The sequence below is a fragment of the Oculina patagonica genome, chromosome 13, assembly GCF_052425735.1.
Source record: "Oculina patagonica isolate OP01 chromosome 13, crgOcupat, whole genome shotgun sequence".
In the NCBI taxonomy this organism is placed as follows: Eukaryota; Metazoa; Cnidaria; class Anthozoa; order Scleractinia; family Oculinidae; genus Oculina; species Oculina patagonica.
The window spans coordinates 33,298,326-33,322,663 of NC_135770.1; the positions used below are offsets into that span (position 1 = coordinate 33,298,326).

General features: G+C 39.2%; 2 protein-coding genes across 3 annotated transcripts in view; both read left to right on the forward strand.

Annotated features, from left to right (window-relative positions):
- The first annotated feature begins 268 nt into the window (after positions 1–268).
- On the forward strand, positions 269–8,716 carry LOC144635703 (inactive rhomboid protein 1-like). The gene is made up of 9 exons (XM_078494783.1): positions 269–408; positions 1,508–1,935; positions 2,469–2,581; positions 3,241–3,403; positions 3,565–3,679; positions 4,562–4,631; positions 5,168–5,252; positions 6,301–6,430; positions 7,491–8,716. Exons 1-9 carry the CDS (start codon positions 372–374, stop codon positions 7,793–7,795), a joined length of 1,446 nt encoding a protein of 481 aa, XP_078350909.1. The 5' UTR covers positions 269–371; the 3' UTR covers positions 7,796–8,716.
- Positions 8,717–10,112: 1,396 nt separating this feature from the next.
- LOC144635165 (vacuolar protein sorting-associated protein 54-like) overlaps positions 10,113–24,338 on the forward strand; it is a 19,605-nt gene continuing 5,379 nt past the window's right edge. The window contains exons 1-18 of one of the 2 annotated variants that reach the window (XM_078494229.1): positions 10,113–10,620; positions 12,330–12,610; positions 13,189–13,303; positions 13,635–13,672; positions 14,398–14,538; positions 15,036–15,178; positions 15,916–16,015; positions 17,137–17,279; positions 17,723–17,858; positions 18,526–18,633; positions 19,086–19,132; positions 19,472–19,574; positions 20,201–20,322; positions 20,759–20,888; positions 22,017–22,198; positions 23,379–23,458; positions 23,555–23,593; positions 24,154–24,226. In XM_078494229.1, coding sequence (XP_078350355.1) covers positions 10,371–10,620; positions 12,330–12,610; positions 13,189–13,303; positions 13,635–13,672; positions 14,398–14,538; positions 15,036–15,178; positions 15,916–16,015; positions 17,137–17,279; positions 17,723–17,858; positions 18,526–18,633; positions 19,086–19,132; positions 19,472–19,574; positions 20,201–20,322; positions 20,759–20,888; positions 22,017–22,198; positions 23,379–23,458; positions 23,555–23,593; positions 24,154–24,226 — 2,231 coding nt within the window. In that variant the 5' untranslated portion in view covers positions 10,113–10,370. The remainder of the gene's footprint in view (positions 10,621–12,329; positions 12,611–13,188; positions 13,304–13,634; positions 13,673–14,397; positions 14,539–15,035; positions 15,179–15,915; positions 16,016–17,136; positions 17,280–17,722; positions 17,859–18,525; positions 18,634–19,085; positions 19,133–19,471; positions 19,575–20,200; positions 20,323–20,758; positions 20,889–22,016; positions 22,199–23,378; positions 23,459–23,554; positions 23,594–24,153; positions 24,227–24,338) is intronic. The other variant, XM_078494230.1, reaches the window with a different exon arrangement.

Sequence of the window (24,338 nt, forward strand, 5' to 3'; positions counted from 1 at the left end):
TGTTAGAAGAATTTTACTTTCAATCTTCAATTTAGTTGTGAGGGAAACTGCTTTAGTGTCCGAAAAATCTGCATGAGTAGCAAATTAACAAATTATTACAATAGCTTATTACATAAAACTTTATCTTACGCTACAAGTTATCTTTACAGAAAGATCATGATATTCTAAATAATTTTCCTCGCTTTTGATCAACATTTATTTTCTTGGTACCGCGTTGGAAAACAAAAAAGTCCCAGTTCCTTGAAGCGCGCTTGAATTGAAAAGCGAAAGTAAACCACTTCCCTTGTAGTATATCCTGCGTTTGTGGCGTAAAAGAAGTTTTGTGTAAGGCTGGGATTTGTATACGAAGTGTAACACAGTTTATGAACTAAATGGAGAGGCAACCACTTCTTGGAGGAAAACAGTCAGGTATTTCTGAAAAGTAGTAAGCTTAAAACTGTAGTCTGGTTGCGAAAAAGATCGATATTTTGATTCTTCTGACTGAAATTGATAAGCTATAAAAACAATTAGGTTCCTGCTAAGGTTTTATTATTACTGCTAGCCAGCCTGGCTTTCTATTTTTATGTGACACAAGGCTAAGTGCATATTTTGGGAAGCTGAAATAAGAAAAATTTGCTTTAGAACCACTTTGTGAATGTCGCGCGCTCCATACCTTTGAAGAATAGTTGACTGATGGGATTGTTTGCAGTATTACGAGAAATTCATTGTCTATGAATAAGTAGAAACTATCGTTTAATGATTATATTGTATTCAACAAAGAAACACAAAAGAGAAAAGGTTATTTTATTTATTTGAAGTCAGAGAAATGATTCGCATTGTTGCGTGTCTTGCGTGACTAGAAACCGCGATCTATCTCGTGACCAAGATGTGATGATTACGTTTGCGTTTTATTTATATATTTGGTCTCCGGACATGCAAAGTAGTTCAAATAATATGTTTAGGGGTTAGTTGGGAAGACTGAAGCTATCAATAACCAATGACATCATATTGATAATACTGGACCGAAAAGATCTATTAAGAAATTACTCACTTTTTACATGCAAAACAAACAAAATATTGTATGAGTGACTTGCCACTTGCGTGACTCCACAACACATTTCGCTTTCTGTTTACTCTTGTTTTCTGTAAGAATAAATTGGGAGCTTTCGTTTTTTGAACTGGAATTGATTTGGCATATGATGGTGCCGTTTTCCCATTAAATTAAGCATAAGGTCTGAAAACTGTGGAGGAGAGAAGTTAAAGTGACATGGGATAGTGAGAGTTGAATTTCCAAACCTTTAGGTCTTGCATTTTCAACAAATGTAAAAGAGAAGTTCCCTGTGACCCCCTTCTAGATGTGTCACTTTTTTTGTCAAATTTGAACTGAGACCATTTGGGTACCATATCTCCCATATATTATATTTATGTGATGATAAAATCCATAAGAGATTCCTCAAATAATCTTCAAATCTTGAGCAATCTTGTTGTAAATTACTTGATTGTCATGTCATCCTTGATTTTCCTGTAGGTCGCTCATCTGATCGCAGATACTCTAGACCAGCAAGCAGTGACGATACTTTAGAAAACTCTGTGTACAGTTACTATGGCGATAATTATGTCATCCCACCAGACAGACGCAGGCCACGGACACTCACTGTGGACACCCAAGCTAGTACTGATGAACCACCAAGGAGATTTCATCGGCCATTGTTTATATGTCTTGTGACGCTTGCCCACATTGGAGTTCTCCTTTATATCTGCGTTGCTGGGGGAGTTGAGACTATTGGATTTAAACCCGAGCTAGAACACACGTTAATTAACACATTTGGGTACATAGGAAAACATGATGGAAATGATTCAGTACATCAACAAAAAATTTCCAGATACTCTGGAGTCAATGGATTTATTGGCCCAAATTCATCCTTTCTGGTTCAAGCAGGAGCTAAATTTGGACCAGTAAGTTTGAAATTTTCTTATGTGATCACTATGTATTTTTTAACTTATGTCCTTAATCTCCAAAGTAAGGCCAAAATCCCATTCCCTTTTATACAGGAGTTCCTCACCTCCTTGGGAGGAAGACAGGGAGGGGGGGGGGGGTTGTACTCCACCAAAATACCTATATGGGTATGTGCTGCCCAACGGGTGTGATTTTGGGCTCCAGATCTGAAACAGGGTATCCATTTTGGAGACAATTTCTAGAATGGGGTATGTTATTTTGAACACACAAAAGTTTCAAATTATTAGCAGCCAAAACAGGGTGTTAAAAGATTGAACTGTTTCCAGAACAGGGTATCTGCTTTTGGATGCAAATTCTTTCTTAAACAGGGTTCTACCGGTATTTTGGAGACCCTGCGGCACATACCCACCCAAAACATACCTGAGTCCTCCCCCCCCCCATTTACACTTGTACTCTTACCGGTATAAATACATAATGTTCTGAGAATTTTATAAAAGTAATTATAATTTTTTTTTACTTTGTGTTCCCTCAGTGTATGAAGAAATTGACTGTCATAGAAGAAAGAATTGCCGCAATAGCAAAGAAGGATGCTGATTTTGTGTGCTGTTCCTTCAAAGGGGAGTGTGGTATGATGGCAAATACAAGGTGTGGAATTATTTTTATATTTAATAATTACTGCTCCAGAGAGGTGTTCAAGAAAAACTGACAAAGCCATCCAAAAAATGTTAAACTCAGCTTGAAAAATGCCTTAAATATGCTTAAGCCTTGAGCATGGCACAGAGGTATTCATGGCAACCTTGAAAGTGGCAACTTCTAGGCAGAGGAAATACTTACCAACCCATATAAATTATACCCATTAGTACTTACCATTACATAAAACAAGTTAATCCCCCGCAAGAAACCCAATTGAGCCAACCCCATCGTGTATGACCAAGAGCCATTGAACTGCTTCGGTTGTGAGCATAACAAGTTATAGTACATTCAATTCAACTGTTGCAAACCACCAAAAATCAATAATTTATTATTTTTATTATCACCAACATCATTAACATTATTATCATTATTATTTATTATAATTATTATTATTAAGTATCCCAATCGTAAACAGCACAAATGAGCAATCAATACCTCAGTTTGTAGCCTCTCCCCCACCCCCCCACCCCCCACCCCAAGTCTTCTGTGTCTCACTTTTACTCTTTTAAAAGTTCCCCTCCCCTCTCATTTGAACAACTAATGACTGCATCGGTTGATGGCGAACTACTCATGTAGGTATATATCAACTTACCATCACATACTTCTGTTAGTTGCCCAGGTGTTAGTATTGATGCAAGGAACTGTAGTTCCAAGAGTCCAAGTTGTACACATGGCGTTACCATGAGACCGTGCTGTCTGGGGCTCCACTCACAGTGTGAAGTGACATCTGAACAAAACTGCTCATTTCAGGGAGGCCACTGGTACAAAGACAAGGTACATATAAGTTAATCTATAGCCAAATGTCAATGATGATTTGTTCAAACAATTTGTAATAAATTTCAGGAATGGACTAATATGGTGTGAGGAAACAGAAATACAAGGCATTGGGGTATTATTTTTTAATTATTTATTTCCCACTGTTGTTAATCGGATAGATGCTTTGTAGTGAAGTGAATTGCCTTGATGGCATCTGTGGAATGAGTGGAGTCAAAAACAAGACAGGAGGACATCAGTGGTACAGGTTGATCACTCCTATATTCTTGCATCTTGGTAAGAAGTAATAATTATGATGATGATGATGATGATGATGATGATGATGATGATGATGATGATGATGATGATGATGATGATAACCCGGCCACCCTCAAAACAGTACTTTACAATTAAGGCACACAAGCAGTTCATACTTCAAACTACCCTCGTGCCTTAATCCCAAGTTTTGCATGACCTATAAGATCCTTAATTGCCTGACTTGATGCAGTATAATCCCGATTTCTCAGGGAGACAAAATTGCTTTGAGAAATTGGGAGGTTCAAGAAATTTGGGGTAAAATTACAGAGAAGTGCTATTCAAGGGAAACGAAAATTAATTTGAGAAATCAGGTGTTTCATTAGAAACCTAGGGTTCGAGAAATTGGGACTCTACTGTATGAAATCAGCACAATACCAATCAGCACGATTCTAGTAAGTAAGATTCTAGTATATTCAGTAGAATCCTGCATGATTTCTTTAACGTCCATGGGAGAAGAAAAGTGCTCTTAAAAAATTGGAGTTTTGAGAAATCGAGGGTTCGAGAAATTGGAATTCTACAAATAAGGCTCGTTTTCTTTTAAATTTTTAAATAAATAGTCTCGGTCACTTTTTCCAGTAGAATCTCGATTTTTCCAACCTCCAGGGAAAATGAAAAGTGCTTCAAAAAATCGGTGGTTAAGTTTGCAGAGAAGTACTATTCAAGGGAAATGAAAGTTGGTTCGAGAAATTGGGAGTTTTGAGAAACCGAGGCTTCATAAAAACGAGATAATGATTCTATGGGAGTACCGGCGTCGAGTACCCCTTCTGTTTTCCCTTCTCTCCTCGGGGATACCCCTTTGTTACTTAGTGAGGAACTGTGTATTCTGAGTTTAAAGTGCAGCATCTTTTTTCTTTGTTTTAGGTGTCTTTCATCTGCTTACCAATCTCTTATTCCAGATTCCTGTGGGAATCTTAATTGAGAGAGAGATAGGGTAGGTCTTAAAAGAGCGGTTTTGCTTTGACCTTGAAAATGTGTTTTTACCAGACTTCGTCTTCTGTTTGAGTCGTGTCAATAAGTAAGTTTGTTTCCCTGTTCTCTGTTTTTTGTTTTTTCTCCCCATATAACAGAGAATGTTTCGTTCCAGGCACCAATAAAAACTGATGAAATCTCCGCGGCATCAAGAAAACATTCGCGTCTCTTGCGAGTTCTCGTATGCTAGACTAACCAAATTCCGCGCGCATTTGTTTACGTTCATTAAACCAATCAAAGTTCTTTATCCGTTTATTTTTACTTTGTACTGTTTGCGCATTCACGCTGCCCGGCTGCTTTCAAAACTTTGTATTTTTTAGGACCTTTGCCAGGACAAAGAATATCTTTTAAGATCCTAAAAGATCCTCAGTCCTGCAAGGGTTTCCGCCAGGGTAGCCCATGAAATTGTAATGAAAAGAAAACATTTTTTAAAGGATAGCATAAATGGTTGTTCCGTTAAGAAACAAATGTTTTTCTTTCTCTTTTTCTTTATTTTAGAACGGTGCGGATGGCCTTGATATACCTGATCAGTGGTATTGGTGGAAATCTGATCTGTGGTCTGTTTACTCCACTTACTCCACAGGTACGTGCACAGGTGTAATGTGTAAAGGCCCGTTTACACAGGCGATTTTTGTCGCGCCGAAGTTGCGTGAAGTCGCCGCAATAACATCGCCATGAAATCGCCGCGAGTTTGCACGTGTGAAACCTAGCGGCGTTAAAATCGCCGTGATATCGCAGGAGTTTCGAACCTGTTCGAAACTTGATGCAACTTCGGCGAGACAAAAATTGCATTGCGTGGCGCGACAAAAATCGCCTGTGTAAACGGGCCTTAAATGCTGGTTTTCACTCACGACGGACTCGTAAGAGCGCTTTTAAATACGACCCAGTGAAAATCGATAATCGGAGTCGTGAGCAGAGTCGTAAGCTCATTCTGCTTATGACTCTGTCTCTTTTGATCCAGTGATAACTAGATTAACGGAGTTGCAAGCGGAAGTGGAAGAACAAACCCATCACAGTGCTAGCTCTCTGGCCCTCGGGAGTATTTCCTTTCTACTTGAGACTCTGACAATGTAGTTTTCTCTGGATCATAAGCGACGGAGTCATAAGCGGAATTGGAACACTGCTTACAGGCCTGGTAAAACGAGGAAACATGTTACTAAAAACATTTGTAACGCGCGCATGTTTCCCCAGTGTTTTCCAATTTTGCCATGCCGCGGGAAGCATTGTTTCCAGCGTCAATTTTTGTTTCCAACAAGCAAAATTTGCTTCTATTATTACACCATAGTAACATTCCGTGATACTATGGAACCATGGCAAAAAGAGTAAACAATTATGCAAACATGTTTCATCCTTTTTTAACGACTCCGTCGTCTTGATTTTTACTAGTTCGTAAAGCTCTGTGCTTCCGATTACGTCACTCCGACTCCGTCGCTAGTGGAGTAGGGGATATTGTCTTGATATACCATAAAATATATATATAATATACCTTAAAACTAATGTTAAAAGAAATGTATGGGAATCAGAAAGGAGAATTTCCATTTCCATCTTGGCACTGTGATGAGCGGTGCCGTGGCAATTGCAGTGCAGAACACTTGATTATGATACTGAAGTTCTTTTGTTTTTCATCACAGGCCGGCGCCTCAGGAGCACTGTTTGGTCTTATTGGGTTACTGATAATTAAACTGTTACAATTGCGACATGAAGTTAAGAGACCGTGTGTAGAAGTACTCATTTTGCTGGGTGTGGTGTTGGTCAGTTTTGGTAAGGCGTGTCATTACAAAACATAACGTAACTCCATTTAGTATAACCCAGTGACCGACTACTAAGCAAACTCGTTATCTTATTTTCGTTAGCATAACCCACTCACCGACCGATTTGATAATCGCGCAATCTGATTGGCTACACTGGTGCTGTTTATTTAACAATTAGCATAACCAGCGCCGTCTGTTGGCAAAACGCGCAAACTGATTGGCTACAACCCTAGGCATATAGGGCCTTTCGGTTGTGTTCTTGGGCAAAACACTTTACAGTGCCTCTCCACCCAGTGCCTAACTGCGCAAACAACAGATAACGCTTTCAGCTAGAAGGTATTAAAATCGCTTTTCAGTGGATACCGTAAATGATCTAATAAACGCCCTCTCTCAAATTAACGCCTCGTATCTAATAAACGCACCCCCTGAGGTATAAGGTTTGTATTAGACGCCTCTCTCTAATAAACGCCCCGTGTCTAATAGACGCCCCCTCCAAAGATCGCCTCAGAAACCAAGGTAACGCTCCATAGAGTAAAATCAAGCAATTTATTTAGTTTTTTGCTTGATTCGAACATCGAAGAGGCCAACGATACCAACATGGTTGACCCCGATGTCGATGAAAACATCGATATCGAATATGAACGGCATCTCCAAGCTTTGCATTAGCGCAGAACAGATTAGACTCCTACTCACAAGCTCTGTTTTCTGTTTTACTCCGCGCCGGCAAACTTCGTGTCTTATTTGTTTTGTAGACGTTGTTTCAGTTAATTTGAAATAAACGCCTCTCTCTAATAAACGCCTCATATCTATTTAACGCCCCCTGTAGGACACCTAAAATTTAATAGACGCCCCGGGCGTTTATTAGATCATTTACGGTAAGTAGAAAGCAAATTACGCTATCCACTGGAAAGTGATATATCTGGCTGATAGCCTTATCCCCCGGGCCAGGAGTATAAATTGGTATTGGTGAACTGTTTAAAAAGGCAACATGATAAAGCCACAGGCCTAAGAACTGTAAGAAGTTTTTTCTTCCTAATAAACTAATGTTATTATTCCAATCTTTGTTTCAGCGTTGGGGACATTACCCTACATTGGAAACTTTGTACACATTGGAGGTTTCCTCTTTGGTCTGTTGGCTTCGCTAGTGTTTCTACCCCGCACAAACTTTCGCTGTCATAGCTTGGCTCTTTATTCGGCTTTCAAAGCTATCGCCTGCACGGTACTTATGTCCGTGATAGTCATTACGTCTGTTGCGTTCTTCTTCGTCAAGAACTCCAGGTTCTGTTCGTGGTGTCAGTACATTGATTGTGTGCCATATACAGAACATTTCTGTCCAAGCATTGACGACGATGGGTTCTTAAACGACGGCAATTAACGTATAATCAATCGCAATTCCCTAAAAGTGTTTTCACTATAAAAAAACCCCTAAACATTGAGCCAGGAGTTCTAGCAAATCTGGACCCCCCCAGCCCTCGGGTTCCATATTTCCCAGTCGATTTGGAACCCTCTCGCGAATTTGGACCCCCCACTGCAAATCTCGTAGAGACAGGGCCGTAACCAGCCTTTTGGCATAGACGAGGCAAGATCTTGTTAGGAGGTTCTGGGGGCATGCCCTCCAGAAAACTTGGAATCCTAGAAGCTCTGAAACTCTTTCTTGAACATTTTTCATGATGCATTTCTTGAAACAAAAATAATCTTGTTCAACTGGGGATTATTTCCCCACCTAAACATATTTTGTTTTTAATTTTGGGTTAAAATTTAGACGAGGCAAGTGCCTCGTCTTGCCTCTTGCTAGCCTGTTCCAGGCTCTCGGTAGTTGGGTGAGAGCGAACAGGCCTGCCTCTTGCTAGTTACGGCCCTGAGAGAGTGGAAAAGTAATCACGCTTTACCTTACTTGTATAAAAACAAGTTCAAATGATAAGCGTTAGAGAAAGAGTTATTTAACTTTATAATGCCACGCTATGTTAGCCATAAGCTTTGTTTTTTTGTTTTGTTTTCCAGTACTCGAGTTCTTATTAATGAATATAAGAAAGGAATTATTAGCTTACTGTTTTTGAGTAGAATCCCGATTTCTGGAGCCAATTTTCGTTTCCCTTGTAGGTTCGAGAAATTGCGATTCTACTATTATTTAGAGGCCATTTAAAACTCCGATCTAATCGCATGCGAAAACACAAAGCTGCATCAGTATTGTATTTAGTTGTTGTAAATTTTCGTAAATTTTGTAGTTGCGTTCAATCCTGGACATAAGTGACATATATTCGATTAAACGTAATAAACAATACCATCAGCTTTAGTAAGGAATTTTGTGTTGTGCATCAAAGGGACATTGCCAAAAGCTTGCAAATAAAATAAATTACTGAACATCCAAATCCACTAAGCTCTCGGAGCGCTTACCATTTGAGTGAAGGGTCCTGAAGGGGAGGAGGTATAAATCCCATTTCCCAGCCCAAATTTTGCCCAAATCCCATTTCCCAGCCTATTGCTTTCCCATACCGTAGAATTCCGGTTATAAGCCCTGGACTTATACAACTTCGTAAGGGGTTTTGGGTGGGCTTATAAGCGGAGGGGCTTATATCCGGGAGGGCTTATAAGCGGAATGAAAAAAAAAAACGTTTCGAAAAGAGCCACGGGTGTGTTGATCGAAATACGTTTATAAGTTAAAAACACATACAGGTAATAAAGCAACATTTAGTCCTGTTCAATACCGTCATCCGGTAGAGGGGGGCTTACAGTGTATATCCGGGGGGGCTTATAATCGGATGCATTTTTTTGTTTCCAGGTAGATGGGCCTATAACCGGGGGACTTTTAACCGGAATTTTACGGTATCCCAGTCCCAGTTCCATTGTTTTTTTTGTTTGATATTCCCAGTCCCAGTGACCTAAATCTCACTTTCCCATTTTACCCCTCCATGCTCCTCTGAATGGAATTTCCGGTTATGATTTTCCAACAAATGGTACTGGACTTTGCTTATTCTAGGAAACAGAATGGAACGGTATTGAACGAAAGCCGAATACCTTTTGATATTTTTACTGTATGCCGGGAGGGGCTAGGTAAAAACTTGCAGTGAATCTGCCATTTTCTCAGTTTTCTTGTAAGGTAATTCCATCGAAAAAGAAGTACTTATGACAATTTTTTAACACTGCACAGTTGCTAATTACGTCTAGCCTGCGACGCAGACGAAAGCAAACCCTTGGTTACTAGCCGCGCGGGGTTTATAGATTACGTCTGCGACTCAGGCTAATTACGACTTACGTCTAATGCATAAAAAATAAATAAATTGATAATAAAATGAAGTGGTCACCATGCCTGTTTCTCTCATTGAACAATTTAGTTCAACAGGGTTTAGCTTGCGAATACAGCCGCCTCTCATCCCTCCTGGTCCCGGCCGGGAGCGATGAGAGGCGGTTCCCAGGCGGAGTGCGAATCCGGAAATTTCTTAGGAATTAGTTTCCCAAAAAATCCGAAAATTAATTAGATATGCCTCGAGAGGTTGGCGAGCGAAGTTTTTCGTGAAATTCCCTAGTATGCTGAGCTGAAGTCAAGTGAAAAACCCAGAGTATGCCCGGATGGAGGGGGGATAGGAGGATCAGGAGGGTCGGAGGAGGGACTGACGGGACGGGCGGGAAGTGAACTCGCCCCAGGCTCAGCTGAAACAAAGTTTTTGTGATGACGTATGGGGAAATAGATGGGTGGTTACCAAGCAATCTTCCGAATCAGGAGAAAGTTTGTTGGAAAAAGGTTATCACCAGTTTTGTAAACTGTATTTTTACCGCTACTCTTGGCTAGAGTGGCGAGGGACGATGGGTTGAAACAACGGATAGGATATCTACATTACGAGAATCAAATCTCCGATGAATCAGAACAATGCAACGAGATCAACAGCAAGATATAATTTATTAAAGCGACCGGACGACATCGGCGGACATAATTGGTGTGTTGTCGTCTGATTATGCTACGATTAGTTGATCCAAATGAGGCAAAACCATGGCAGAGCTGTGCAATTTGTAGCGACAAGATAATATTCAGAACACCTAGAGAGTTTACTTCTCATTTGAGACAAGTGCACTGCACAAAAGAGGGAGGGTCATTCGTTTGTCGTTATGGTAAAAATGGCGTTTGCCCTTCTCTACCTGTTGAGGGTGTCAGTGACAAAGATTACGAGGCTCATGTAAAGAAAAGTCACACAAAACTGGAAGAGAGTAAGTACACATCTTTTAATTTTAATCCTGTAATAATCACTCATAGTGTCTTTTAGCTTTTTAGTTAAACAATTTTAAAATATGTCTCATGAAATTTACACTCAGGCTATATGATGCTTATCCCTATAGAATTGTAACTTAAGACTAGTTATAATCAGAGATTAGGGAAGTGCGTTCGACCCAAGATAGGTACCCAAGATAAGGTTAGCAAACGTATACTGAGTTACCCGACTGTTTATATCGTCATACAAATTTGAAACGACCACGCGCGCAACATTAAGCGCGCGTCCAACATCACTTGAAACTATCAGCGAAACAATCTCAATCCAAAAGCTCACGAGGCAGAACAGCAATTTTTTTTTTACTACTGCTGAAGGGAGCACTGGCGAAACGTTTATTTTTCAGTACAACTCACGAGGTAAACTCGAAAACGCAAACCGAAGAAGATCGTTAGATCGAATCAACTTCGTTCCCAGGGTCTCTCACGACGAAACTGTGATGTCAATAATTAGTCAACCTGCCACGTACCAAGATACATAGAACGATACATGGAACGACTTTCGTTTGCGCGTTCACAGGACAACCGCGGGATCAACCACTGATCAACGTCGGACGCAAAAATTGTTTAGAGCCTAGCGGCGCGGTATCGGCTTAATTGAATTGTTTTTGCGCGCACTGTCTTTGCGGCTCAATGTCATTGTTGACATTGTTGTGACGCAATTAATTGCTTTCTAATGTCTTCTCACATGAGATCGAGGCCAACCTGCCACATACCGACATACATAGATAGACACATAGAACGACTTTCGCTTGCGCGTTCACAGGACAACCGCAGGACCACAGGTCACCACAAGATTAGGATGCGTTCTCCTACCATCGAATGCAATTAAGCTTAGCTAAAAAACATGTAATTAGAAAGTTTAGTGGGTAGTGTACCTCTTGCATATTTTTGTAATACTTGCTTTATTTTTGCAAACCTTAAACCTATACAGGAAGTCAAAATATAAATGTGGAACACCAATGTAGTAGTGGGGGACAGGAGGGCGAGAGCCTGGGGAAAAAGGGGCGGGAGAAGGGAGAAGGGAGAAGAGAGGGCGGGAAGCTGGATTCGTAAGGTGGCGGAGACCGAGAGAAACAAGTAAAATTTTGCAACATGTCGTTATATTTTGTAATAGATATGGGACAAAGAGGAGGGAACCACTACTGAAAGAGGTGGGAAGCAGGAGGTTCAGACCCCCCTCCCCCCACAATGTACAGCAGTGCTACACACTAAAATGTCAAAATTTAAAGAGTCTAATGTACAATGTTTGTCTTTGGAGAATCCAGGCTACGCAAAAAAAATTATTTACTCAGGCATTAGTTACTTAAAAGAAATCAATTCCAATAATAATAGCGGGTTAGAATGAACCAGTTGCCACCCCCCTTCTTCTCCCAGATTTGTCCCTGGTTTAAGCTATCATGTTTTTCAGCTGTTGTTCTTAGTTAAGCAATACACAGGGTTTTCAAAAAGATTTGAAGTAGGTGGCTGTCCTTTCAGACACGCATCAGAGAGCAAATACACAGAAGCTGAAAATAACTCTCCTTATCGGGAGCTGCATGAATTATTATTTTTAGTCAGTGATTCATGAGAGTCCCTCAGGAGAACAGTGGAATTGAGAAGTTCCAATTTTTTATACCTCAAGTTAATATAATATTTAATTTTTTCTCAGCAAAAACAGAGAGTACTTCCACTGTTACAACTGATGAAACACTGTACCCAAGACCGAGGTTACCACCCATCTCATTTCCTAATGCAAGCACATTCACAGTCTACTCATCCACGCAAAACCTCCCTGCCATCCTTAATGACCCAAGGCTGCTTAAAAGACAGACAGACTTCTTCACCAAAACATGGGGCGAGGATTTTACACCACAAGAAGTTCCATCACTCACGCTGCTTCCAAACATTCCAATAATCTATTTTGATGACTACCTCAAGAAGACTGAGTTTGTAAGTAATTTTATCACATCTTAAATGGCATACCATTAATTTTATCCACTTCAGATCTGGACATCATTGGCTGTTTTTATACTAGAAACGTGTTACCTGTCTGGAGAAGTTTCAGCAAACATTTTGTTGGTCGGACAGATTCTATCGCTGCCATAAAATGATTTACGATCAAAAAAATTGTCTGGACATCATGCCTGACCACACTTGGGATTTTAGTCAGATATGAGCAATTTTGGTCGGCCAATGTCCGAAGACCGACTGTTATTTGCAGCCCTACTCTGGTTATGCATCTCCATTATAAGGATGGGCACAAGACGAGTTACCCACCTAGAAGAGCTTCTTGTAGAAATTTGTCTTGAAAGACGAATAACGAAAGGTGGCTGGTCTTAATGTGTCAGGCATCTTGTGCCCATCTTTATATACCAGAGATGCATAACAAGACGAACAACAAAATGTTTGCTGCAAGCTCGTCCAGATGGGTAACATGTCTCTAGTATAAAACAGCCATTTTTTGAATGTAACTAGCCCAGTTATCCAATGATGACCATATAATCACAGGTGTTTATCTCATGTTTCAGAGGATTAAAGTTCATCACAAACTTAAGAGACAGTCAATTGTAGGTAGCACCACAGCCACCCCAGGAGACACTGGTTTTACTGCGGCAGCAATTGCTGCTGCCAAAAGACAAAGTGGTAAGTATTTCATCTAAAAGAATGTCAAAATAAAAATGTTGAAAGAATGTTGCCCTTCATTAAATGTACAGAACATGTTAGGTTTAAAATTTTTCATGCCAGACAGTTAAACTTTGATTTTTCATTGTCTCATTCATTATCATAATCTGAAACAAAGAAAAATAAAAATGAAATGAAACTGGTTTGAAAAGTATCAAACCAAAGATATTTAAACCACAACATAGACAAGTCATGTTACAGTATACTGTCTACATGTTTTGTACAATTTGAGTACATCAACACGTTATAAAGTGGATCATATCCTGATTTCTTTTGAACATTTCCTTTTCAGTTGATAAAGTTGGTTCTGATGTCAGTCTGATACCAAAGGTTGGCTGCATATTAACAAAATTCTATAAGCATCGATTTATTGTCAGTTTGTTTTACTTTCTTATGTGTTGTTCACCTCTTTTGAATTAAGATGGTTTCGCCGAACATTCGAGCAATACTGGCAAAAATAAAGTTACCACAGAGATCTCATAGCATGGTAACAGTTTGAGTACAACTACCAAAAACCTACCAAAACTTTAGCACTCAAGTTGACCCCGCCAGAGAAAAATGGATTTGAAATTGTCTACATTTCAGATAAAACGGTCGTTTCATGCCAGTCTAAAACAAAATGGCGCGCGTTTTAAACATTTTTACGAGGTTTGACTATAGTTTTCTCGAGAATGCTTGAGAGTTTGATCACGGGGTCACTAAGACAAATGAATTTCAGTGAGATGTTTCAAATAGTATATAAAATGTTACCGTACTATGAGTAGGTTTTTGGTACTTAATTTTTGCACTCATTGCTCGAACTTTCAGCGGAATCCGTCTTAACCATTTTCTTTCTTATTTGCCTATAACTTAATAGGAACACCTTGTTATGGACTCTTTTTCTTGCCCCTACAGTGTCTGTAAAGGGCTTGACTTTCTTTAATTCGTAATGTTTTAAATTGGTCATGATAATAGCTTAGCTACTAAAACCGTCTCTGGTATGTCATGTTTCTTTTTTTCTTTATTGTGCTAATTTATTAAGCGTCAACTGACAGTGTTGCCTGCTTTTGTTTCAGGTATTTATGATGCCCAACTTTGCACTGGAAGATCCAGAGATATTTAACAACGTTCTTCCTTGGAGCATGGTGACACAGGAAACAACGAGTGAGGGAGTCAAGGGTATGTCAAGGAACTCAGCAAAGCTTCTTCAGGAAAAGGTAGGGACTATTAAAATTCTCCCTTCTAATAATTGCCATGTACGATAATTACAATCAAATCAAAACCGAGCAACAAACCATCAAATTGGCTGTTACTTGTATGTGGAAATTTGAATGTAACTGTTGCAGTTAATTTTTTCTTCAGTTAAATTTTATTCTTCTTTAGTTTTAAACTCATTATCATACATTACCATACCCGAAAACAAAGAAAGAATAAAATTTAACTGAAGAAAAAAATTAACTGCAACATAACCAACAACCATTCTGAGAAAGAGACACTACTTAGATCACTGTTAAGCTACGACTTGATTCAAAAATTGTTTCTGATGTCTGTTGAGAGGGAGAAGAATTGAGTATGCATGTTTAAATTGATTTACATTCTTGTTTCAGTAAGTTAAAATTATTATATCATTATTTTGTATGTTGACGTGGTATTTCACATAGCTGTTCATATACAAGCCTATTTTTACAATCATCTCTTAAAATTCTTTCCTCAGCTATCACATTACCTGGACATCACAGAAGTGAACCTGGCTCATCAGATCTCACTGAGATCAGAGGATTTCTTCAGTGCAATGGCTTCTCAAGATCAACTACAGGATCATGTGGGAGAGACAGTCAGTGAGATAAAGCACTTGAGGTAATTACAATATTTGACATGACACAGTGAAGACTGACATATTTCACAGACTTCTTGAAATTGAGTCACTTTTCAACGAAATTTAGCAAACACCTTTAGCTGGATCAAATGAGATTTAAAGAAAATCGAGGAGAGTTCATAAGAGTTCAAACTCTTGTGCACTGTTTTCAAAATTGAACCTGCCCAAACTATCACAAGATCAGAGTCCCTGATAAGGTTTTGAGTTTTTTTTAGGGTTTTACCAGGGACCCCATCTCCATGCCCCTCCTCCATCTCCCTAATAACACACCGTGATCCACCACTGAACATTCTCATGATTTTTGTTGCAGTCCTCTGAAACACATCACATTCAAAATCCCAGGGTTGTAACTAGCAAGAGGCAAGACAATGCACTTGCCTCATCTCGATTTACACCAAAAATTAAAAAAAAAAAAAATTATTTCAAAAAATAATCCACAGCTGGCTAATTGCAAGATTGACTTTTCATACAAAATACCTTGTTAATATGCTGAAAATGGCTTAAGTGTATCTAGATTTCAAAAATCACGGCTCACGCCTTCGGCGATCATCGATCTTGCCACGTTTATGCCAAAAGTCTGGTTACAACTCTGAATCCATGGATACAATTCCTTGTCTCTGCATGAACTTGTGAATTTATAACGTAATCGAGGGGGTACATGTATCTGTTAAATTCATCTTGTCAGTAGTAACAGTAGCTTTCTTTTTTAACTATTTAGAATGAAGGTACAAAAGGTACAAGAAGTCTTGTGTTCGGGATTCTTGGATGTCCTCAGGCTTTCATCTTTAAGATCAAAATACCTGAGTGTGTATGAAAAGGTGAGATTATTGTTAGATGTGCATTATGTCAATGGAGAGTGTACTATCAGTATTTATAACCCACCCATTAATTTTTGCACGCGCTCATTGGACAAAACGCATCACGTGGTACAAAATCGGACGACGGGTATCAGCGAATATACCCCCTCCGATTTGATATCCGTCGCCCGATTTTATAGGCAAGCACAAAACAAACGAATAAAGTCACCTTATTCAATTCTGACTTTTAATGAAATCACAGAGATAAAAAATCACGTAAACCAATCAACTTACATTTGTTTCAACCACAGTTACGCTGGTTTTATTACGTAGGTTTTTCCTATAAATTTACTGGCGATAAAGCGCGTTGTAGAAATTAATTGGAGGGTTATAAAATAAATAAACCCCTTTCTGGCTTGCTGGTATATTGGAGGATAATGCCCTTGGCTGAAAGATTGTCCTCAAAATTTCACAGTTGCCCTCGAAGCTTCGCTTCTCGGCCAACTGTTCATTTTTCGACAATCTTTCAGCCTCGGGCATTATCCTCCAATATACCAGCTGCCTGAAGGGGTTTATTTACTAAATGTATGTCTAGATAGATCTCAAAGTCAAGTGTGAGGGCTGTACTGGGAGAATATCAGGCCAGGGTTCTCACAAAATATATCAAAAATTAGAGACAGTGTTTTATCGGGATATCAAAACTCCAAGAAGAGAGTTGAAAATACGATGTACAGCAGAGTATTTTTGATGAAATCCAAGGTGTTTGGATAGCCGATGAAACACTGTCTTAATCGAAACAAAAACTGCGGAGTAAATTGAGAAAAAAATCTAAATCTATGCTAATTAAGACCAGGTAACCAAACTTCCTTCACGGTTATGATTTTCTTTGTTTTAACTTGATGAATTATTAATGAGTTTGAGAAAGGAAGGTCCATGCAGGAAGGACCAAGGTGGCGATATTTTACTGCCCAATTTTGTTACTAAAAAGGGCCTAAATAAAAACTTTACTTGGTTGAATATTTAGTCAATATTGTACCAGTCTGGCGATAATTATATCTTATTATGATTGGGTGTCTTTAGCTGTTGGTCCCCTCAGTTGTCCTAGTTAACGTTGTGTAATTAATAATTCCTATTCCAAACAGCTAAAACTCATGGCCACAGTTCATCAAACACAGCCCACAATTCAACTGTTATTGTCAACCTCTGACTTTGTTGGTGCACTGGATCTTATCACCACTACTCAGGAAGTTTTACAGCAAGAACTGGCTGGCATTCAGAGCTTCAGGTACACATCTTGCTTTGTCAACTTCAAATAGTGTTATTTGTTAACATTATTATTGTTAACACAATTGTACCTTGTAAGTTATATACACATGTACTATTCATTTACATAAAATTAATATTTGATTATTGCTTTGAAAAACTTTTAAAAAGACATACTGTACATAGTTGTTGATCAAAGCAAACCAAACAGTTTAGGATTTAATTTTGAATTTATTGCACAACATTTTTGCTTAATTTTGCGATTTTGGAAGGGCTTCACTTTTCAGCACTCATTTTTCACAAATTTCTTCTAATGAATTAGCAACTTTCTTTTGTTGCGACCTTGAGTTTTTGTGATTTTAAGAAAATCCCAAGACACAAAACTTTTAGTGCATTTTTCAACAATTAAGGTTTCTTTAATGGTACATTTTAATCTTTAACAAGAATTTCTTCATTATCTTGCAGACACTTAGGATCACAGTTAGCAGAACTTGAACGAGTCATTGAAAGAATGATGGAAGCAGATTTTGTAGAGTTTGCTACAGCTAATCTTGGCAGAATGGCAGAAGATGAGATGGGAAATGAAGACCTTGTTGACGAGGTACATTGTATTTTCTAGAAAAAAAACTTCAAGGGACTTTAGTATATGTTATATTTAGTCAAACAGCTGTCAATGAAACAACTTAAAGTTTTTTAAGCAAAAACGCTATTTCACCATAATGTGTAGTGGCTAATAAATAATTGGCAATTTCTTTGGCAAATTTGTGCTTACTAAGGAAATTCCAGTTCAAACATTCTATGTAGTACCAATAATGTCTTTACAAACTTCATTTCCACAGTCAGTGCCAAGAGGAGCAATTCCTTGCACTTTTTCTGTTTTTCACCTGCATACGTGCATAGTAATATAATCCAATTGGCTTACCTCTTAATTAAACATCAAACTGGTATACAGGGCTGCAAATAACAGTCGATCATCGGACATTGGCCAATCAAAATTTGCTCATGTCCAACCAAATCCCAAGTGTGGTCAGACATAATGTCCGGTCAATTTTTTGATCATCATTCATTTTACGGAAACGATGAATGAAAATCTGCCCGACCACAATTTTGTTTTGTACGACCAAGATGGTGTCTTAGTAGGACATATGTGCTGTCAAGTTAAAAAAATTATTTGCAGCCCTGGGTATAACCTTAAATGTTAACAAATACATTTAGTGCTTTCAGTCCATCAGAGTTGGTATTAATATTTTTTTTTCTTAATAATACAGGACAGGCTTGTGTCAGTGTTGTTTGGCCTTCTTCGGAAGCACAAGTTTCACTTCCTACACCTATATCGTGATGAGGCTTATTCTACAATAAAAAGTACCATTAGACAGGTTTGTTAAAAATTGAATAAGTCATAAAATGACATAAATTTGGAAATGGTTACAATCCATCTATTCACCTTGGCAGTGACTAGTTTCATTGGCCAAATGAAGGAGGGAGGCTACAAGACTATAGCATCATCCAAAAAAATATGTGTTGGATCCCAGTAACTTCTGAAGAGGTTGTTGGCACTTACTCTGGCTTGTGTAGTATGAAGTGACTGGGCATATTACTACTCCTGTTGATGAGATTCTAGTTCATCACAGTTAGCTTTCCAGTGTTTTTTCCTGTCCTGGTGTTCTTGACTAACAATTGGGTGATTACTGGGCAAAGAGAGGCACTCCAATGCACTAAACATCAGGCCGCCACTCCTCCCGTTTATGTTCAAGAGAGTTACATTTCATTTCCAAGAAAAGGAAACTCAAAACATTTAACATTGTTTATGTTATTAATTTTTTAACAGACAGTACAAGATATTGTTACAGACAATACTGAGAATGAAGAAGAAAGGTAAGTTTTTAAACCATTGTAAAATACCTTGACAGCTCCCGTTATTAAACTAGCAACTTTCACTGATTTAGCCAACTCTTTCTTCATCACTCTCTCTACATTTGAACTTCCACCAACCACATAATTGCTTAATTATTAACTAAAGCAATTGTTAAAATCCCATGATTAAATAAACTCTGAAAGTGTTTCACACTCAAACATCAATTTTTTATGTCAACCTGTTTGTCAGTTTTTGACCTTAAAAACACTGTTGTGTGGGGCACCTTAGAACATCCATGCTCCTGAAGAATTCTGTCAATTAATAAAAAATTTTCACCAATTCTTTTCCTGTTTACAAAGTCAAAGCCTTGCTGATGCTATGAGGAGCTTGGATTTCCTACAGTGGATGGACATGCTAGAGAAAGTGTTCAGTGCATCTCTGAATGTCCTGAGAAGGATGCAGGTGAGTACAGTATAGTTGTTACTGTTAACAGACACTTAAGAGCATTGCTAATTCCAGTTGAACTAGTTGGAAATGGCTTTGCTCACCATGAGTCTTTTCGTAGCTTGGAGGATAGAATGTTTGCCTGATGTTTGGGAGTTCATGCACAGGGTGTCCATACAAGTGGCATGTCTGTATGTTTGAAATGAAAAGAAATGTATGGGAATATTGAAAGGGTCTTATTATCATGGGAGGTGCGGTGGCCTAATGGTTAGTGCGCCACACTCCGGATCGAGCGGTCCGGGTTCGAGACCTGGCCGGGGCACTGCGTTGTGTTCTTAGGCAAGACACTTTACTCTCATAGTGCCTCTCTCCACCCAGGTGTATAAATGGGTACCGGCGAATTTACTGCTGGGGGGTAGCCCTGCGTTGGACTAGCATCCCATCCAGGGGGGAGTAGAAATACTCCTAGCTGCTTAATGCTACAGAAACCGGGATAAGCTTCGGCCTGATGAGCCACTTGGCTCGAAGCAGACTTTACCTTTTTTACCTTATTATCATAAACATATTTTGAGTAATGTTGATGTTTAAGCTCAAAATGAACGTAATCCTTCTTCACTCAGTCAGCTGTTGTATTTTTGTTTTAGGTTTTACACCAGAGCATTGTTCGTGTACTGGTGACAGCAGCAGGGGGTGTGAAATCTCACTCGGATCCTGATGATTTGGAAAATATAGACATACCTGAAACTGATTACCTTAAACCAGTCTGGTAAGGTTCTGTTGCTGTTTAGAAAATATAAAATTTGCCAGCCAAATGCAATATTATTCAGGGTTACTACTGGTCAGGAAATGGTCAGGGGGAAAATAAAATCTTTGAAGGTCACGAAAAAGTCATTTTCTGGAAGAAAAGTCAGGGAAAAGTGAAATAATAACAGTAATAATAATCATCACCATCATTGTTGTCGTCTTTATTTATAATGCCTCTGAATTAATACCATTGATTGTTGGAAGAAACATTTCAGGTCAATGTGATCTCAGACAGTTCTTTTGGAAGCAGAGGCTGGAGGCCAGGCCGCTACTATATCTGACATTTTGTATTTACTTGTCAGGGAAATTTTATTTTTATCAGTAAAAAGTCAGGGAATTTCGAAAACTGATGTCTGTGGCAACTGTGTTATTGATACCATCTTCTTGTCTTATTTTAGCAGTGGTATGGACATATTGATAAGCACAAATGATTGTCGTAAACTGACGCAGGAGAGTAAAGAGCTTCTATGTGCAGCTTGTGAAATGGCGCAGCTACGGTGTGCCAAACTTATCAACGTCAGAGGAAAGGTCAGCATACACTTTATCTCTTGAACATTTTTACAAACGATCGATTAAGAAAAGGATAAACAAACAAACAAATAAGCAAGTCAATAAGTAAATAAAGACAAAAGGTAAGCCTTGAGCCCATACTGCCGGAGCTTATCCCGGTTTGGGTAGCATTTAAAAGCGACTAGGAATATTTCTATTCCTCCCTGGATGGGGTGCTATACAAATGGACGAATGGACAGACGGATGGACGCCGGGGCAAACAAACAAACAGACAGATAGTTACACACAAATTCACACTCGAGTACTGTAATTGCACTTCTAAAAAATTGGCTAGGCTTAAACATTGTTAAACACTGTTATGGTTCTTTCTGATGCAGAGAAAGCTGATGAATGGAAGGCTTTTCACTTGGGGTTTTGTTAGTACAGAAAAGTGTATTTCGTTCTTTTGGCAATTCTTGTAGGACAGATGATGCACTTCACCTTAAACTCAATTCAAAATTAATATTGCTGCATATCGAACTATTTTTCGCAAAAGCACCATTTTACTTGAGGTTTAAAGCTCTTTGAAACTCGTCTCGTAATACTATAATCCTGTCATCAGTTGACCACGCCAAGTGCGACCTACTTGTCCCTACGCGGACAAAAACTTGTCCACGGAGACAAATCTTCAAAGAAGCCGTCTCGTTATTTTGGAAAAGAGCCCTCGTAATAATCCAAATGAAAGGAAAGATCGATATAGGCCAGAGCAACTGTTCTGTTGCCGTAGTCCGAATTATGATGCACAGCAATTTGCTCATAATTTTCCGCTTTATACGGCGGCACGCTTTCTTTTATATGAGCTTCGACATCGTTACGAACGCGCGCATTAAGAAGGTAGAAACGAAAATTTGCGTTGATTTGATTCAATGCGACCGGTTTGTCTTTCCCTTTTGAATATTATTTTTGCTGCGAAATTAACACAATATCAAGTGATGGGTAGTTTTGTGTACGTGTGTCCAAGTGCGACCCTAAACACAACAATTCAAATTGTCTCGGACAAGTTCCGAGACAAACATTGTCCTCAACATCTTGCAACATTTCAAATGTTTGTCTCAAGTGCGACCCGGGCACATACTGACAATCCGACCCTCTGTTGTGTTGTTGTAGGCTGGATACCTGGACAGCTTATCTTCATCAGAGTTTGTCAGGCTGACACGTATGGTTGAAGACTTTGTTATGGACTGCGAGAGAATATGTGGAAGACAAAGCCACAGTCTGAGGGCAACGCTCTTGTCACAGGCTAAGAAATTTGTGGAAAGATTCCACGAAGAGCGAAAAAATAAATTAAGGTAATTCAGTACTCAGTGATCCCTAAGTGACTTAATTGTCAGAGTATCTCAAACTGCTGAAAACTAGAGAATTAGGGCCTGAGCTAGACACCCAAGATTTCTTACATAAAAGCCCCCGGGTACCCTGCAGTTATTCTAAGAACACGGCTTTGTTAGGTTAACCCTTACCCTAACCCTGCTGGTAGTAACCCAGGAATTAGACTGTCCACAGCCTCTCGATTTTTCAACGCAAAAAAGCAAACGAAGCGAGCGAAGGAAAAATAGAGCGGCTGTAGAGAGGCCCTGTTAGGGTAAATTCCGACAGGCGACACGGCTCTGAAACGGCGACATGAAGGAGCTGAGATGACGACGAACGACAAGATGCTCCCGTGAAATAACGACAGCGACAAAGAAAAGAGCAAAATCGACAGCGACATCGGCGCTTTTTAAAGTGGCTTGTAGGCAAAAAAGCCTGACCTTAAGCTTGTAAAGACCATTCTCGTGCATTGAACGACTGCAATCTTACGCTCTAACAGTTCATTTTTAGGATGCTTAAGTTAACTACATAATGATCCATCATTCTGAAAATAATTCACTCCATGTTCTCTTTGTGCCGGCTCAGAATAAAGGAAAACACGTCTTAGTTACTTCAGTTTTTCAAAATTTTCTGGGGGAGCATGCCCCCACACCCCCCTAGGAAGGTGTCTCCTTCGTCTGTGCCAACAGATCTAATTAACAGATCCAAGAATAGGGAATATTTTGGCGACAGAATTACGAGAACGCATTATTTTAGGTTATGCACTCCGGACTCAACCATTTCCGATATTATCAGTGGCTCCCGTCGGCTATGGACGAATTCGAAATTCCGACAGCGACATGCGAACCTTTTGAAATTGCGACATGAAAAGGTTTGAAATTCAGACGGGGGACATGAAGACCCCCCCTAACAGGGCCTCTGTAGACATCTCTATTTTTTTCGCTCCCCGCCCCCCACCCCCTTGCTTCTTCCGTTTTGCGCTGGCGTCCAGTTTTCTCGCTGTTCTTACCGCGCGCTCATCGATCGAAAACTGGAAAAAATTGGGGGCAACTGTGGGATTGGAATTCACGATTTTTGGATTAGAGTATTAGTACTGCTTTTGACTTTAATTCTCATTTGTTCTCCACATAAATAAGTGACCTGATATGTGTTTGTTGTTTTTAGTTTGATATTAGACAATGAAAGATGGAAGCAAGCAGATGTTCCTGCAGAGCTACAGTCTTTAGTAAATTCTTTAGTTGATGGTAAGAATCAACTGAAATGTTGCTCCTCTTTTTGTATTTGAATGTAATTTCTCAAACATTTTTGAAAAATAATTTTCATCTGATTTTCTTCACCAGGTGTTTATCCACGCGGTAAAGAGCCGAAATTTTCCATAGGTAAGTGTGACTCGAAGTGATGATTTCTCAGGGGAGGAGGTGGGGGAGACTTTCGCGCGCGTTTAAGAGCAGGGCTCGTACACTTTTTCAGGCCAAAAATTCAAGGACTTTCCAGGACCCTTGGAATTTTCAAGGACTTTTTTTCATGGAATTTACACCAAATCAACGATTTTCAGTCTGTTGTGCCGTTGATGTGCTTACTGAAGAACTAAAAAAAAATCACTTATTTTGTCCGTCTTCTCATTGCCTTGAAGTCTTTTGACGTTCAATAAAAAAAAATCAAGGACTTTCAAGGACCGAAAACCAATTTCAAGTACTTTCAAGACTTTGAAATCGAACTACTGAAATTCAAGGGTTTTCAAGACGCGTACGAACCCTGTAAGAGAGACGGCGTTTTTTTATCGAGGCTACCAAATACTCTCTTGCCTGAATTATAATATTTGCAGTTTATTAACTTTGGGTTCTTCACACAACACCGCAAGATCATTGCGATATTGCATATTCAGTTTACATTTCTTTCCATGTTCATATAAACTTTCTTTAAACATGAACCACTGCAGGTCCCACGGCGACCAATGAACAGAAGCCTTCACCGGATTTACTTGTAAATGGAGAGAAATTTGCTGTTGTAGGGTAAGTCTAGACACGTTTTAAATTTATAACATTGTTATGAAACTACGCATTTCAGCACTCTGGTTGAAAACTGAGTTATTTGCTGTTTGAACAGCTTTGAATTAATCAGGAT